Source organism: Thermobia domestica, chromosome 3 (assembly GCF_964235325.1).
Source record: "Thermobia domestica chromosome 3, izTheDome1.hap1.1, whole genome shotgun sequence".
Taxonomy (NCBI): domain Eukaryota; kingdom Metazoa; phylum Arthropoda; class Insecta; order Zygentoma; family Lepismatidae; genus Thermobia; species Thermobia domestica.
In genome coordinates, this window is record NC_137456.1 from 232,617,096 (window position 1) to 232,635,648 (window position 18,553).

Below are 18,553 nucleotides of genomic sequence, written 5' to 3' on the forward strand. Positions count from 1 at the left end.
AGAGTTGATGATGGGGAGCGGGACGGGAACGAGATCGCATACATGATGATGTGAAATCTCGTGATTGTGAAACCTACAAGAGATGTGAAAGTTCTTGAGCATGCTCCGTAAACCATGCTGTGACTGTCCTAATCGTATGACGGAGAGTGAAATCATCTTGATATATGCCATCCCAAGCAGGAAATACTGTTTTGGCTATAGAGAGGACATGGTCAGCTAAAATTTGCCCATTAGACTGACAGTCAACATTCCACGGATGGATCAATGAGCCCTGAGAAAAACAATAACCGTCTACCCCTTTGCTTCAGGTTAGCAGAAGACAGTTTGAAGCGTGATATTCAGACGCTGGTCGAAACATGTACGTACGTCTTGTGGGAAGCAGTGAATAATGACCACTTAACGTGTTATCACTACTCGGCAGTTCACGTCATGTGGATCTGGTACCAACAGAGTCAACTGGTAACAGTCATCATGGCATTACCAGTGGCTGTGTTATAACAGCCCTGCCATGAATACTCTTTTATGGAGTTTTCTGAACACTGATGTCATCGGGCTGGATCAGCGAAATCGGGCTCTCCCGGTGAGAATCGACTTCCTGGTAATTTTAGTGCTAGTTATCTTATTTCTTGCCATAATTCATCAATTTATTTTAATGCCTTTCTGTTGCTGTTTGACAGTGTTCTCTTTGTACAAACATTATATTTCGTAGACGTGGTTTTCCCTATTAACTATACATATATGCCCATATAACATTAGAGACACTGGTTCTCGATCGGCTACTAGTCTGTGATTGAATTCACTTTTGAAGTATTTAAGGTAGATATGTAAAGAAATTAAGTATAAACAATGGCTGTGTTTTCAATTTAGTTATATTTTTATAATTGAATTAAAGTACAATATAATGATACAACAAATCAAATCACTTCCTCCTTTCCCTCCCGAAGGCAGCTTGAAGAGAAAATCTGAGCAAACATATGTACACAATATACATGTTTCGCACATCGCTATATGCGGTAACAGTCCGCAAGGCAAGAATGGAACAGAACATTATATTATAGATTTAATTATTTATTTTAATCAATATCCGTATCGTTAGTGCTCTTTTACTATTGAATTCTCTTCAATTTCCCACGTGGCAACACTATTATATGACTGACTGCAGTCACGGCGTCGGTTCGTAAGCTTCTCAACTTGTAGGGCGTTTCTTTTGTTCCTACTTCTTCCCCTTTCTGTCTGATTATATATTTTTGCGAATGTTTAAAGTTCATATTCCTTTTTGTTTCGTTTTCTAGTACGTAATTTTGCCTTGAATTTAAAAATATTAATTTATCTAAAGTTGAAATTTGAAAAAAAAAAAATAAATAAATAAATAAATAAATAAAAAATAAAATAAAGTTGTTTGACTTTTTAACTAATGAACAAGAATAACAAAAAAAGTCAAACTACGCACAACAACACACTGAGCAAGTCTATATGATAATATATATAAAACACACAAGCAAGGCTATGTGATACTATATATAAAACACATAATCACGTAACAGTTTCAACACAGTAACTGTGTCTTTAGCAGACTTACACTTCCTCTCTAGAGTTGGTGTGTGTTGAAACTGTTACGTGATTGTGTGTTTCATATATAGTTTCACATACCCTTGCTCAGTGTGCTGTTGTGTTTAGTTTAGAATATGGAAACAAGGTCTGATAGAATAGTTAAAGCAAAATGTGTGTTTCCGCTTAGCTAAATTTCAATATGTAAAGCAAATTTTTATAACAAAGGATAGAAATAAATACGATGGATCAAGTTTTTTTTTTTTTTTTTTTTTTAATACCAAAGACAGCTTTGTTAGTTGCAGGGCCGCCAACAGATGTTATGCCCCCCCCCCCCCCAACAAATATTCTGTCAGGGTCCCCAAACTTGAAGAAAGTGAAAAAAAAAAATACAATTGAATACAAAATTCTTTTTTTATGAGCTCTTTGAAAGCCACAGCTGCCCAATATTTGTCAGGGTTGTTCCCCCTTATGGGTGACCCTAGGTAAGTAGTTTGTTAACTGTTTTCTTGATTGTATGATTGACTGATTTACTTTGATTAAACATGAAGATTAATGACAATACAAAAATACTTAAAAACTAAATTACAAAACTGAATAATAGAAATAATGGGAAAAAACTCCTTTATTATCAAAGTAAAATCTAACTCCTTTATTATTAAAGTAAAATCTAACTCCTTTATTATTAAAGTAAAATCTAACTCCTTTATTATTAAAGTAAAATCTAACTCCTTTATTATTAAAGTAAAATCTAACTTGGCCACCTCTCAAAGTTGTCTACTTGTCTAACTTGGTCTTAGTTTTATGCAACCTACTTTCCATAACTAAGCAAACTCGTCTATCTTGGAACTTGGTCGCATTTACGCAGCGTTATTTCTACGCTGTTAATTTCTAATTTTATGTCCTACGATTATGTTCTTTAGGCTAAAGAGGGGACGAACAATTAATGAAAGTGAATGATGAGAAATGATTGCTGGAATAAAAATATGATAGGAAAATGTAGATTCTCGAGAAAATTTACGAATATGATGTTGTCCACCACAAACTCTTGTAGATAGAGATCGAACCAGGGACCTCTAACACCAGAGGTGAATGCTCTATTTCTGAGTTATAGCGTCCCCCTGTATATTGGACATCCAACTGAATATATATCACAGTATGAGGTGATCATATTTTTTTAGAAACCCTTTCAGAACTTCTGTTGATATTTTCGTTGTTGTTGTTGTTGTTATGTTTCAGAAGAGAGAAACCCACAGGAGAAATGGAAAAACTTGATCATCGAAAATAACATAAAAATGCAGGAGGAAATGATAATGTTTATTACTGTTTATGTCTATTGTCAGCGATAATGTAAACATATCGGCATCTTTACGCCTTACAGGTATATTCCACATTGCAAGAGTTGTCAGACGTCTGTACTTAGCTATGGATGCCTTTCCTTTCTGAGTAGCTTGTACGGCATTTTATAACAAATGAAGATCGGATTCATGTTATGAAGTGTGAGAAAGAAATAATTAAAGATTCCATGACAGAGAGAGATGTACGTTAACTACACTGTGAAACTGCATAGCACACTAATGCAAGGGCATCAGACTCTCTTCATAATATTAGAAAAATGATCTCACATTACGATTTGATATATCACGTTCCTGGAGCTGTCAGGCAACAGGAAACTAGTAAAATAGCACATTTCTGTGCTTACAACAAACATTTCACAATGTATGATAAATTTGCGTGTAACGTGTTTTATTTATTGTTTTCTCAATTATGGTATCTTTAACACAGTCACAATGTGCAAAAGCGTTAATCAGTACGTTACTAAGACCTTTCCTCACACAAGCTAAGTTATTTTCATTGTTGAGGTTAATCTTCACCTAACTTAGGTTACTCGAACTGCACCATAACTTATTTTTGTTATTCTTGGACAAGCTACTGCCTACTTACAACGAACAGACAATGCCATTCAATGAATGAAACTATGCAACACCTAAATTGGATCTCCTTCTGGTGCGTCAGTCAGTGGTCGTAATTTTTGAATTATTATGCATTTTTTTTTAAAATGAATATTCATTTGCGTTATGTAAGTATGTGATTAAGTGGTTTGTTTTGAAGACTACTGGATTAAAATTAGTCATACGAAACTAAAACTAGACACTACATATAAATAAATAAAATACAAAAGGAGATTTTAATTTCTTTTTACATTATGTTTTGTGTCTACAATTAAGTTTAAGCTACAGGGTACACATTCAGCAGATGATATAATGAAGTGGTCTGGAGCAATTTCTCAATGTTTTAATATGCTACACCGCCTTGGGAATATTCTAGCGATATATTCTGATGAATACCATCGGAAAATGAAATTAAATATTTCAGTTTAAATTACGGCTAAAGGAGACGGTGCCGGCTAGGCTAAAGGAGACGGTGATGATGAGAAATGAACACAATGGTGGAATGCATAAAGTGGTAGAAAACGAGAGAACCCCAAGAAAACCCACAAGCACGATGTTTGTCCACCATAAAGCCTATTTGGCGCGAGCTGGGATCGAACCTGAGGTGCGGTGAACGCTCTACCACTGAGCCACCACGCCCCGTGAATGTTATCAGGAAAACAAGAACTAAATAAATTATAATATATAGATTATAATGTATTTTGCGCATGCAATAGTGCTGCTGAAGAAAATCCGAATCTCATTGATATCAGTGTGTTTTAAAAAAATTTTTTACCATCTGAATGGAACTGGCTTGAGACATTAAACTACAAGTAAAAGCACAAACATCAACCTTAGTTCTGAACTTTTGTATTGACCTTACCAATTTCATAATAAATTTCCCATTGGTTTCTTCCTTACATTTCCATGCAATACTTGACTGGTTGATTAATTTCTTATTTAAAGTAATTTTCTTTAATTAAAATGTCTACTCTCGTCATAACGTTTATGAGTTAATACAAAACATAGGACTATTGTCAATTCCATATACTCCATATTTATTTGGAATCCACTAAAAGGATTTGCCGGAAGTAGTGACAGAAGTGTGTATACTTATTAGTGAACAAGGCATTTACAGTGTGTGTGTGTGTGTGTGTGTGTGTATAAATAAACAGAAATTTCTCGACAATCTCAATTAATAAGAAAATTTTCTAAATGCATACATTAAAACCTAAATAAGTAGATAACAATTATAGGTTAAGATTCTAAATTATACGTCAAAAATTTACCTCTATTCCATTTTCGTAGTAAGGTTACTTGCTGAAATTAAATGCATCACAAGTGAAAACAGACTAAAAGCATAACTTACCTTATTCCAATTTCTCTTTGGATTTCAGTGTCACTTAAAGCACTCATAATAGCTCCTGACTTCACATTCGCTCTGCAAGCTGCCACATACCATGCAGGCATACCCACCCACAATTCTAACCACGCGACTATCGTTGGGCCATTCCATAGGGCAAATGGAGTCCCTGCCTTCATTGCTTCAGCCAGAAGTTCATGTCTGCAAAATAAAGGAAAACATTTATATACTGCCAAACAATCATGATTATATCACATATAACATACATCATACAGTACAGAAAGTAGTCGGAAAGGTACTAGTTGTAGTGTTGTGAGTGGTTGAAGTGATACATATTATGTGAGATATTCAAAGTATGGTTACAAAACTTGAACGACGTTACATATAAAATCCACGTGTCCTGTTACGAAAATGCATATCAGTGTCATGAAGGGTTGTAGAACGCGTGCGGCAACTATTCACTGTGGTATCACACACTTGCACAATGGGTCAAGGCGTCTTGGTCAGGCTGGGAGTTGTCAGTAGATTGGTACGTACCAGTCGTCCTTGTATTACGAAGTTTCAGATAGGATTAGTATATCTTTTCAAAATTAACAGTCATTTGATTATGGAGTGTCCGTTGAAGTCTCACTTAATCATCAAACTGTGTGTCACACACTCTGAAAGAGAAGCTGCACATGAGGAAAATCGCGGTGCATTAGGTTTTCCATCTTCTCCCCAAATATAGACGTGGAGCCTACGTTTCCCAAGTTCAAAAGCAGCACATCGCAGATGGTCTTCGTCTGAACATATACCGCATCAATAAGATGAATTTTTGCAGGTAATTTTGCAACTGACAAAACCTCGGTACAGGTATGCAAGACCGAATGCGAACCGATAGAATAGATGGCGCTATCAAGAATAAAAAAGTTGCAACAGGAACGCAGGCACAAACTGCTGTTGTTTTAAGCAAGCAAGTTTTGTAGAAGCACTATTTCTCTACAATTGTCTGTGAGATGATCATCATCATCATCCTGTATAATTTATTAATAGCAACAACTGAATTTCTATTAATATTGGTTTTGCTGGTTATATCAATCAGTCATTTTCGCGCTCAATTAAGTACTTGTACACTATCAAACCTTTAGATGACAATATCTAGATTGCGTTTTTCCTGAAAGATTATAGCCTCTTCCCTTATTCAAAAGAACAAAAGCACGCCTAGCCTTTAGGGGCCACATTCGAATCTTTGTTTCTCTGAATCTATTGGCAACTACACGTTTGTAAGTTTTACACGTTTATTGTATACTGTAACTTACAACCTTCTCCGTTGGTCTAAGGACTAGCGCGTGTGAGCGTTTTTGGTGAACCGGATCTCTAGTCCAATTCCCGATGAGAGGGCACTGAATGTATCACGGTGGTGTGGATTCCACCTTCAATTGTAGGTCCACATCTCATCTATAAGATGTGCCCAAATAGACATTAGACTACCATTTTGTGTAAATAATAGTTTATTACAGAATATGTGAAATACAGTGCAACACGACACTTACAGATAACTGATATTTATATTGATGCACCAATCTTAATGAGTAGGAAGGGAGAAGACAGCTTTAGCGTAGGAACTCCATGGTTGCTGGTAGATGCAGTGTTCCACATTATTATGCACTTCTTTGACACATGTGAACCTTTGACTTTTCATGACTTTTTAAGGGATAGAAGAAATGAGAGTTACATGGGGAGATATCGTGGCTTATGGAGGATGTTTGAGGACTTCTCATGTACGCGAATAAATTGGGTAATAGATCGTTGTGTTGATCTAGAGCAGCGTTTCCCAACCGGTGTGCCGCGGCACACTGGTGTGCCGTGAATGGGCCGCTGGTGTGCCGCGGGGAAATCGAAACAAAATTATTAATTCTATAAAAATCAAATTGCAAGACATAAGGGAAAATGTATATTTGTATTTCACATTACTATGAACCTTTACTATGAATCTACAATTTTAAGTTTCATACCGTGTTGCTCTTGTGTACAATTTTAATGTTGAAAAAAGTATTTGTTATCAATGTTGTGACTATTGTTGCTCCTTTATTGTTGCAGACTATTTCATAACTTGAAATTTTAAAATATCATTCAACCCTTTCGACAAAGTAAACATGCATACAAATTACCTATATTTGTGTCTTAAAGCTCAAGAGATTTGTTTGTCCGTTCGTTATTTAGTTATCTATCTTCTTAGTGAAAAGTTGGATACAGTTTTCGAAAAAGAAAGCGTAGTTTTGCAAACCTGAGTCCAATATTTCATTGAATTGTTTTCTATTTTTAAATTAGAGTGAAAAGTAAGCATAATGATTAACCACGGGGGAAAACCAGTGATCGAGCTTTCTTCTCTGAGGAGATTAGTAATAAAAAAAAAATAAAATAAAAAAAAACACGGTATTTTATATTTGCAAATAACATCTATGAGTGTGCCGCGAGAACTCAAGTTACACCCGTAGTGTGCCGCAAGTTGAAAAAGGTGTTGGGAAACGCTGATCTAGAGGAATCCATAATGCACCAGACCGTGCTAAATAACTCTTCTTAACTGAAGAAACAGCAGGTGACAAAATTCGTAAAAATGCAAACTGAAATCACGTCGCGTTAGCCATCGGCAAACACCCCCCCCCCCCACTTTGATTCCATACAATGCCGCCAAAGTCTCCTTTTCACTTGGGCACTCCTTACAGCCTCGTGCTGAAAAGGGATCCTAACTTTAATAAACAATACAATACAATACAACTTACCAAAACTTACTATTTCTTCTGACTCTATTTTAAGTTTTAAAAAATGTTTGAACTGAGGTTTAATCGTCCACGTCGTCCACGAATATAATATCCAAGGTCCGCCATATACCATTCTGTATCAATATCTCAACCATGTATAATTATCAGTAAGCTCCAAATTATTAATCTTTATCATCTACTGTAATTACATCTGCACAAATTCTGCTTGTACTTAATTACCACATATCTTGATACTTAATTATAATTCCATCATATCGTCTCTAATAACAAATACTTTTTGTCTCTACGATAATAACACTTTCACCATAAGCAAATTAAACCAATCTATTTTCATCTTTTACCTCATCATTTATGTGGTAACATTCACTTAGTAACTATTAGCCAATGCAAAACTGACAACTTAAACCTCCCAATAACGCTTAGTCTAGAAATCCTGTATAAACGATCAACGTAAAAAGATTTAAAAATATGGGGAATCATTTCACTTACTTCTTCTTTTTTCTTCTATCGAAGTCACCCTTTTGTCCGAGACCTCCGCTTAAGCTAAGTGTGTCTGTTCCGCTAATGTCGCCATCACCGTACACTGCTGCCATACCTGAGGATTCTGCAGAGACCAGCATCGATGCCTCCTTGGCCTTGACCTGAAAATATATAGTTTCGGATTATGCGTTTTTGTTTCACATTTCAAGCCACATTCAGAATCTCATTTAACAATACACAGATATTAGTGCATAATATTTTCGACTAACTAAGAGATTCTGGAGTAGTAACTACTTGTGATTAGTTTTTTTAAATTAAATCATGTGATTCCTTTATGCTTCCTAAGATTGCAAAATGAAGAGTACACTGACACCACATTAGCTTTCTTGCTCACTTGCAAGTTGTTTTGAACTCAAATGAGTGACTTCATTTTTACTTACTTTTTAGTCATATTCCAAGGTCATTAATGACATTAATATGCAGAATATACAGCCTGAAAAAACGGCTTTCGAGAATTTCATATATACTGGTCGGATAACAGAGAGAATAGCTCAAGATATTAATTGAGAACGATCCATGTTATATCCTGTAGAACTGAGCTCACAATACTGTAATCAAACGTTATCAATGATATGCACCAGTTCGGTAATGTTGATGCTTAGGTTCATATAAGAAAGAAAAAAAAAAGCCTTGATATTTTCGCATATTATCTACTTGAACTTAAGAAAAACTTTCAAATTTTAGAACAACTTGTGACGGGTAATGAACAATTTCTACTATACAGTAGTGTGCGATGTAAGGGATTTCATGGTAAGTGAAACGGAGCAACAGCAACCACACCAAAAAATATGATGTCCTTTATTACGATCTTCTACCGAAAAACCTAAGGCTTAATTCTAGTAGTACTACTCCCAATTAAATCACTATAAGCAGAACTTGACGAAAGGCGTCCGAAAATAATCAACAGAAATCATATCTTCCATCAGAATAGTGCAGAACTGCAGGTTTTCAGAAAAGCTGACTCATCCGAGTATTCATCAAGTATTACATTCTTAGATTTCCATTTATTTCTATCTTTAAAAATTGTCTTAATGAAAAAAGTCAGTTGACTGGAAGATTGCAAATTGCATCTGAAACAGTTCTTTGCTCTAAAAGATCAAAAGTTTTGGGAAGATAAAATTATCAAGTTATCTGAAAGATGGAAGTAGTGGAACAAAATTGCTGACCCATTGTGCACTGACTTTAGTTTCACATAAGAACCGAAGGAACATTTAAGCCAACTTAATTACTCATCCACTCTACAACTAACGAAATGCACAGTTATAAATTGTGGTACAGTCTATGTAGACTCAATATTTGAATAACAAATAGAAGAGTAAAGATTGCAGAGTTGCTTCTTCTTCTTCTTCTTCTTCTTCTTCTTATTATTATTATTATTATTATTATTATTATTATTATATTATTATTATTATTATTATTATTATTATTATTATTATTATTATTATTATTTTAAATCTATGAATAGCTGGTGACAGCCCTATAATATTCCACTTTTTCTCTAATATTTGTCTGGTATTAAATATAGACTTATTGTATTGATTATTTGAAGTAACTTCATCTAAGCGAGAAGTTAACCATGATAAAATAAGTAAGGTAATACCAAGGTGACAATAATAATTATTTTTGATAATTATATAAATTGGTTTTTACCCCTATTTTAATGTTTTTTTTTTTTTTTTTTTTTTTTTTTTTTTTTTAATTTGTTACGAATTCATCACTTCCTGTTATGCTAAACAGATTAACTTTCGAATCTCTTTAATTAAGGTGTTACTTCTCACCTAGAGTAACCCAGCTAGGAAGGGAAAAAAATATCGGAGATTTGTTTTCCAACTTTCTAATGAAATTTTGGAACTTCGAGGAAAGAAACAAAAAACTCAATCAGAAATTCTACAGTGGAATTTTCACTAGTTTTTCTTTTAATTCCAAATTTACATTTGGATAATTGGAATACTGATTCCACTAAATAATAGTGTATAAATAAAATGCACAAATCTTAATGCAGAACAAGATCCATTATTCGCATTATGGAAACAAAAAGAAAGAGAAAAAAAGAAATATTGCAAATTTATGAATGTTCTAGAAAAAAGGTCAGTGCTATACCTCGAACATTTCGTTTACAAGATAAATATATTCATAGCATTCCATTTGTTCCTCTAATTCAAGTGGGTTCTACTTCCTGAACTGCGTTGAAATTCTGTTATTTTAGTTTTATATTAATGTTATTTTATTACTGTTATTTATTTTAGTTTTAATATGATACTAACTTATCTTCTTTTTAAACATTTTCCTTGATAATGACTACAGCTTAACACTATCGAATTTATTGACAAAAACTTATCCTTACTTAACAGAATTTGTAAGTACAGTAAGCACACCATTTAACGGACCTCGAATCAACGGTCTTCGGATTTAACGTTCAAAATTCTACTAATGAAGCAAATGTACTTCGAGATAGTAAAAGATTTATGAACGATGATGAAGAGGACAAGAGTGATGACGAGGAAGATGATTCGGTTGTGTCTGGTCCTAAATTAACAGAAGTAAGAGGGCATATGGACAACAGCATCGCACACGTAGAGATATCTTCAGATGCGGAAGTGTTGGCTTATTGTGAACATTTTAGCAGGCGTATTCTGAACAGTTCAGATGTTACATTATTAAGAAACAACATTCAAGGAAAAGTAACTGAAGCCTAAGGTTTTTTTTTTTTTTTCACTCAAAAGAGTTTCTTACATTTATTTTATCACGTATAATATCTTACTTTAAATACTATTCATAACAATTCACGATCTTTACGGACAATTTTTTCTTTCCAGTTAATCCGCTAAATGAAGGATTTACTGTACTTTCTTCTTAATTTAGATTACTTTTCCATTCGCATCTCATCAAAAGAAAATTTCTTATTATTGGTGCATTTCGGCTTGATTTATTAAGCTATTGACATACAATTTTTACCACACGTAATACACCTATAAATACTAACTTCTAGGCAAAAATGGCAAGTTTAAACATTTTAATCTTATTCAAGCAAATTTAATTTTACTGACTTTAGTAATATCTTTGCTGTGCTATGATTTTCCGTTACACAGTTTGGCAGCCGGCTGTGTACGCCGATGGGTTAAAACACAGGCAGAAATTATTGAACTGTTTTAACGAATAGTCTGTGTTGAATAAAACCTTACACACATGCAACACTTTATATTTTATAATTATCTTCGCACATGTAAATGTATTCTAATGTTAAGGTAGATTGCCATGCTGCAAGAATCTTGTAGCTATCATTAAAAAAATTTTGCAACCATACAATATTTCTCCATGTAAACATAGTCTTGGACGGAACATGCAACAATTTTTTCATCTTGCAAGGAGTCAAACCATGTTCAACTTTCTGGGTCGTCTTGCATGCTACCTGCTATTGCCCTCCCACTGACACACAATAAAAAAAAAGTTTCGCCGTTTCCGAAACGACGAATTCTTTTGGACGGGGAGGGAAAGTGCGCCAAAATACAAGTTTTTAATAAGGAGGTTCACTATTTGTCCACTAGAGTGCAGTGTTGCATGGGTGGAGATATCTTTCTTGCTCTCACAAAGTTCTAATGTGTAAACAGTAAATAGAAAGATGGGGTTGCAAGATTTTTTTTAATGACAGCTACAAGATTCTAGCAGCATGGCAACCTAACTTTAGTTTTGATTATGAAATTGCAACCTGAACTTACCTTCTCCTTTTTGCTGAAGAAGCGGCCAAGGGAGGACTTGATTCCTTTCTTCTTCTGTGGCATGTTTTTGTGCAGCGAGTCTTGACTGCTGTTGGCAGAAGACAAAGGAGAAGGTGTGGAATGGGAACTGTCACCCAAGGAACTCCTACACAAAGAACATTTAACTCATAAAACTCTTTTCTGAGCTCTACTTCTACTGTGACCCTCTGATACCTAGTCGGATGACTAGAAGTTCGTGCCAGAGTTCGAACAACAAAATAATAATAAATTAAATAACTGTATATAAATATAAAATTAAGAAAGTTTAAATTAAAACAAAAGAGAAAGTAATGAGAACAAAATGAAGTTCTGAAAATTAGAACTACACACTGCTGTCGTATAAAAGTCCTTAGTTGTTTTAATCCTAAAATTTAGAATGTGACGTGCTACAGTAAAAAAATAACACGATACACACACACATACATAATAAGCCAAAAAAAAAAAGCAAATCAAACATTTGCGAAAAATATTCATTCACTGAAACTATTACATTCAACCACTCAAACAAAGCTTGCTTTTAAAAAGAAAGGAAAAAAGAAAAGAAACAAAAGAATGTCAATCATGAAATTCAACATTCACGCAATATTAAAGCAGCGCCATTTACAATGTTCAGTTGTGCATCATTACATGATATGTTTGAAACTGACAATCACTTATTACGAAATGTATTGTCATTTTTAGAGACAAAGGAAATACAATTAAATCCTTTGTCAATTATTATACGAAGAAAAATCAAAAAGTTCCCGGAATGTTGCAGTTTTGACACTTATGATGCAATCTCAATGAATGCAGTGTACAGTGCAGTCCTTAGCTTGCCTTATGAATTTGACAAGTTGTGAACAGGTCACAACAGGCAGCGTACGAGTAGTGTAGCTGAACGGAGGAGTGTGTGTGTGGTGATCGGTCGGCACAATGTCGCAGTTCGAGCAACGCGCAAACATCAAGTGCATGAGGAAATCTGCTTCAGAGACTTTGATGGCCTTAAAAACAGTTTAGAAGTTTGGCTTTTCCCAAAGCTAAAAATATATCTCAAAGGTAACTGTTTCGACACCATAGAAGAGATCAACGCGATGGCTGAACTTAGAAAGATGCCAAAAGTGGCCTTTCGTCGGTGTTTCCACCAATCGGCCAACTTTGAAGGCGATTAAGTAAATGTGTACTTATATAGTGGTAATAAAAGAGCTACAACAGAATTCTGGAAACTTTTTGACTGCCCCTCATATGACAAAAAATATATCGGGGAGAAATAGTTTTTAAACTTTAAACCACGAGGATATTTAAATTCGTAATTACCTGGAGATGGCGGTATTTACAGTTTTTGAAAACAACGATCACGACCGTTAGTTTTGGAATATACTTTAAAGAAACGTTACATGTTAATAGTTCACATAATTTTTTTCACACAAGAGATCATGTGAAAAATTATATATAAAAATACAAACACGTAACAGTTTCAACACACCAAGTGTCTCTTCATCAGACTTATATTCCTACTTTGAAGACACAGTTAGTGTATCGAAACCGTCGCGTGTTTGTGTTTTTACATATATATATATATATATATATATATATATATATATACATATTTTTTTTTTTCGCACAGCCTTGTCCAGTGTGTTGTTGTGTTGAGTTTGACAATAGCCTGATGGAATAGTTATACGAAAGAGATATGGCAAAACAAATTTTAATCACTTAACGAAATTCAGAGAAAATCAGTACAGCTGTACTCTTCACGTATTATTTCATTCATGTTTATATTATATTGAAATAATACTGTTCATTCAATCATTTGCATAAATAGTCAGTAAATGAAACTAAAACTATGTGTACTATTATCACGATGTGGAACCAACTTCACTGAGACAATAGAAAAAACTAAAATCAGAACAGTTTTCTATTCAAGTTCTTTTCAGAAGAAAAAAAATTCTGAGGTTTATTTGACACAGACTAAAGATTGTTGTGTTTCCATCTCTGGTAATCATGTGAGAATTTGACACCTGTCATATTTCAAGACTATTTATGTCAAGCAAAAATCAATAAATTGTTTTCCTTTACATGTCTCTATGAGACAGTAGGTATTGACGTAACATATATCGACATACGAACGTCAGCAAAGTGTTAAAGCATCTGTGTCGAAAATTAGTTGAAGAAAATAGACAAATTAATTAAGATTTTCTGTTTGAGTTTTAAACAATTTCAAATACAATACACAATATATATTAAGATACAAGGCTACGTACAAATTATATCGCACACCCAGTGGAAGAGTGTTACATCTCAAAAAATGGAAATTTTGAGTTATCATCGCTCAAAAGAGAATATATATAGAGAAAAGGGAGCTCTGCCTGGTGGTATTTTCGCAGAAACGTACCTAAACAAATTAACTCCCAGATGGCAGAAATACTAGTATTCTAGGGAGACATTTCGATAGAATAACGAACTTTAAAAGCCACGTTCCTTCAAATGTATATACTTGACTTGTAAGAGTTTTCCACCGGGTGTGCGATATATAACCAATGAACAAATATAATTAAACTTTTTTTATGCATTGTATTGTGCTTTATACCCTAGTTATATATGCACTCTTAAAGAAAACTATCTCAACTAATAACGTCTTTTTTTTTTTTACCCTCCTCTTAGCAGGAATTTACAATATATTCGTAGTTATATTTTATATTTCTTTTTTCTTTTTTTCTTTTTTTTTTTTAATAGAAGAAAAGCGAAGATCATTAAAGCTTGAGAACACGATACTTTGAAATTTCCTTTTAAGTTTAACGTTCCACAATTATGCTATGATGCTAAGGAGGTGGTAAGAATGGAATGAGTCAAGTGAAAAGAAACGGGCGAAACTCTAGTTATTGCGAAAGGTTTCCTCCTTTCCCCTACCAAAACCAGAAATGACGGTATTTACAAAACGGTATTGACGGTAGTTTCTCTACAGCTAAATTCTTCAGTGAAATTCAAAAAGGAAAAAAGACTAGGTTCAATTCCGATGCACTCACACTTTTCAAATCCTTTGAATATCATTGAAGTTCGTGTGTGTTATCGAGTCCTTACATTAATTTTGATCCTTTCACTTCTCTTTGACTTTAGGTTTTTGGTGCGTCCTTCCTCTGATGATGCAACCATACACCTCGGTAATCATTTATGTCAAATTTAAAAATATCTAGGTTAGGTTAGTAACTAATTTTCATTCACTCATTAGTTTATTCAACAGCATATCGTGAATTCAAAAACTTATTTTCTGAATTTCTTGTTGTCATTGAGTTATTCATGAAAATTCAAAGGAAGTTGTAAAAAGCGTAGTGAAGGATGAATTCAAATTTATATCTTTCTTTCATTTTGTTTCAAAAATAAAAGTCACTTGACATTTCAAATTTGATTACATTGCTCTGTTGAAATATCTTCTGCAGCACGTACAGCAAATTAGCACAACTGAAAATCTTCGTAAATGACACCAATTACTACACTATTCCTTATTTCAGAAGGAAACATAGGTAGTCGAAAAACATAATGAAATTAGAACAGGTAAGAAAGCTAAAATATATGCAAGAAATTGGAAACACCTAAATGCACTTTGCTAAGTAAGATTATTACATAACACTAAAAGGGTTGGGTGGAAGTTGCTAAAAGTACTCGGGAACAGCTGGTAATTGACTATTAAATATAAAGGCTAGGTAAAAGAGCCTATATTTCTTGGTTATATATATATATAATATATATTTCATATACTGGTAATCACTAAGAGGAATGGGTCTGCCCCTCTTTTGGCTCTGCTGAAATCGTGAATTCGCTCTATACGGTCTTATAAAGGAATTAAGCTGAAGCTTGAAAATCTTTAGAATTTTGCATAAATCGAAAGCAAGTTTCAATAGCATCTTCGAATATTTTTTTTGCAAATTCTTATAGTTATTGTGTTTCTATGTAGTTAACTATTTAGCGCACTTGTTTCTGGTTTCCATTCTCGGTCGGGACACACAATTTTCGATACTGTTCCAGTATTGTTGGGCAACTTAGGAGTTACTTCAATTAAAAGATTACTAAAACTGGTGTAGGAAGTTCGAGTTAAGTACCGCTGTTTTTCTACTAATTGAGTATGCATGATTTAGTTTGTCATAGTTCTCTGTGTAGTAGAAAGGAGTTTATATGCTACTATTATTATCACTAGTTATTCCCCCCCAAGCCTTCGACTCGCTGAATACTATAGGTTGAAACTGTCCATAATGAAAAGTTCCAATTGTTTACCATTAACTTATTTTTTAAGTCTGCTTACGAATTAATTTGCAATTACTACGATATTACTGCTCAAATCTAAATACAGTTACGGTATTTGTCTTAATAATAAACAGAAAAGCACACTTATGTTTAGAATCTTCATTGTCCATTTTATATAATTAAATTAAAAAAATACAAGTTTCAATTAACTCACTACTATCTATTACTGCATAAATATATCAATATTACTGCTAACATCTAATATCGTTAAAGCCTTATCTTATTTTGTAATAATTAAAAACTGAGATAATGGAGTATTTAAGTTGCAATTAAATCATTACAATAGCTGCAAAGCTACAAATTACTTGCACGCTAACGTCATCTATTGACATAAAGCAGACTGCGCTCGTAGTTGAGCGGTGAGTGTTAACTATTACGAATTAATGTTACTCATAGACTGAGACGTTTTCCTTTTGTAATAAGGATTATTATTTTATTAGAGGTTTCGAATGTTCACCGGATGGTAACTTTTCTTTGTTTCTCATATTGGAAACAAGCGTAGCTTAAAGCCTGCATTGTAAGATGTTCGGTAGCAAACTTCTAGAAGAAAATACTGTGAGCTTATAACATGAATATCCATTTATAAGAGCAAACTCTATAACACTTCATTTTTATTGTGTACTAGCATTCCAAACAGTTTGATATGTAAATTTGCAGTGGATGTCTGAGTGAAATGAATCATATGTGCCATTGTTTCTTACAACTGACAGAAATATGAATACAGAATTTTTGTGAGATACAAGTGAGTGACTAGGAAATTGTTTCATATATAGTTTTATTCGCTTGACTTTAGACATTTAAAAATGCATATTTTTGGATATTTAGAATGTTAGATAATTCGAACTTCTTTTCGTGTCTCCTTGGACTTCGAATTTAAAGGACTCCACTGTATTTTTAAAATGTGTAATATTTTATGCTGGATATTTTTAAAACCTTTCCATTAAAATCATCCCAAAACTTGGAGTCCTATTATATTCAAGCCATCGGAACAGGGTATAAGGTCAAATTGAATGTTGCTCAGAATAGAAACTGAAACAACCTAGCTGATTCCCGAAGATCTTCAGTTAGATGAAAATTCCATTTCCACACCCTGTTAAATAACAATCCAAAGATTACAGGATTTTTTTTTTTTTAATTTTTTTAATAGCCGACTCAATTTTTAGGACAAACGGTAATTAAACTATGCTCCTGCTTCGGATACTTCGCTTTATTAGATTGACAAATTGATTGCGGTTTCAATGGAGACACTAGCACTGAGGCTATTAGTCCCCGTCACGAATTGCTGGCACATACATCTCATGAAAAGAGTGTCAACATAAAATCATTAATCAAAAGCATAACTTTTACAACAGAAAGAGAAGGAAAAAAATAATAAAATAAAATAAAATCTAAGTAAAATAAGGTATAATCAAATATAAGAAATTATCGAAGTTGAAACAGAAATCGTGAAAAAGCTGAAAGAAAAATAACAAAATAGAGAACATAAAACAAGAAACATAACTAAATAAAAAAACATAAAATGAAACCTTAGAGAACGTTAACTATTTCAATTTTCCGTATAAAAAATGTAAATGTGGGTTATTAAATAGTTGTGGAAATACTGGCTTCCATCTATCTACAACATTTCTGGGATCAGTTAAATTTCTAATAAACATGAATCCAAAGACACATCCTTTCACAATTATTAGCTATGAGAGGTGTAAAAAGTCAATTTAGCTCGACAACTGTGAGAGGAGATTTAATTTAACTCAAATTAATATCACTCTAAAGCAGTACCTATGACGAGGATGTTTGAAGTAGGTCCGAACTCCCTCACCCTCTCTAAACTCTCAAGTTTCCACTATATTAATATATATATAATAAAAATTATTATTATTATTATTATTATTATTATTATTATTATTATTATTATTATTATTATTATTTTGCAATAATCCTCAACCGCTACCGCCTTGCACCACTCATATCTAATTTAATGTTTCAGAATCGTGTGGTATCTGCCAATAGATTTTAAGGATTAAACCTTGGTGTGAAGTGGATTTCCAGCCATTTATTATAAAATACGTTCCATGAGTACCTCACGAATCTGAAACATGTCAATTAAGACAGAGACCGTAGTTTGTTTCTTTCTCAAACAGTCTTAGTAGGAAATACTGAGGGAGAAAAAAATACTTATAACTTAGAATGCAGAAGGATTCTTAGCAAACATTGAGCAGTGATTGGATATTTACTTTAAAAGGCAATAAATCTCTCAGAAATAAACTTCCACAAACACAGTTATAGCTCCCAAAATTGTCGAGCTTCGTTTTCTCTGAAATTTAGTTCCCAGTTTCGGTTAAGTTTTAAAAGGACGCATTTTAACACCTATGTGAAATAATA

General features: G+C 33.5%; 1 protein-coding gene across 19 annotated transcripts in view; it reads right to left on the bottom strand.

Moving 5' to 3' along the window:
- LOC145680975 (liprin-alpha-1-like) overlaps nucleotides 1-18,553 on the bottom strand; it is a 420,696-nt gene that overhangs the window by 11,935 nt on the left and 390,208 nt on the right. For 17 of the 19 annotated variants that reach the window (XM_081752210.1, XM_081752194.1, XM_081752209.1 and 14 more), the window contains 3 exons: nucleotides 11,861-11,948; nucleotides 8,094-8,245; nucleotides 4,849-5,043 (listed from right to left, as the gene is read on the bottom strand). In XM_081752210.1, coding sequence (XP_081608336.1) covers nucleotides 4,849-5,043; nucleotides 8,094-8,245; nucleotides 11,861-11,948 — 435 coding nt within the window. Of the gene's footprint in view, nucleotides 1-4,848; nucleotides 5,044-8,093; nucleotides 8,246-11,860; nucleotides 12,006-18,553 lie in introns of all 19 variants that reach the window. The other 2 variants (XM_081752211.1, XM_081752196.1) reach the window with 1 other exon arrangement.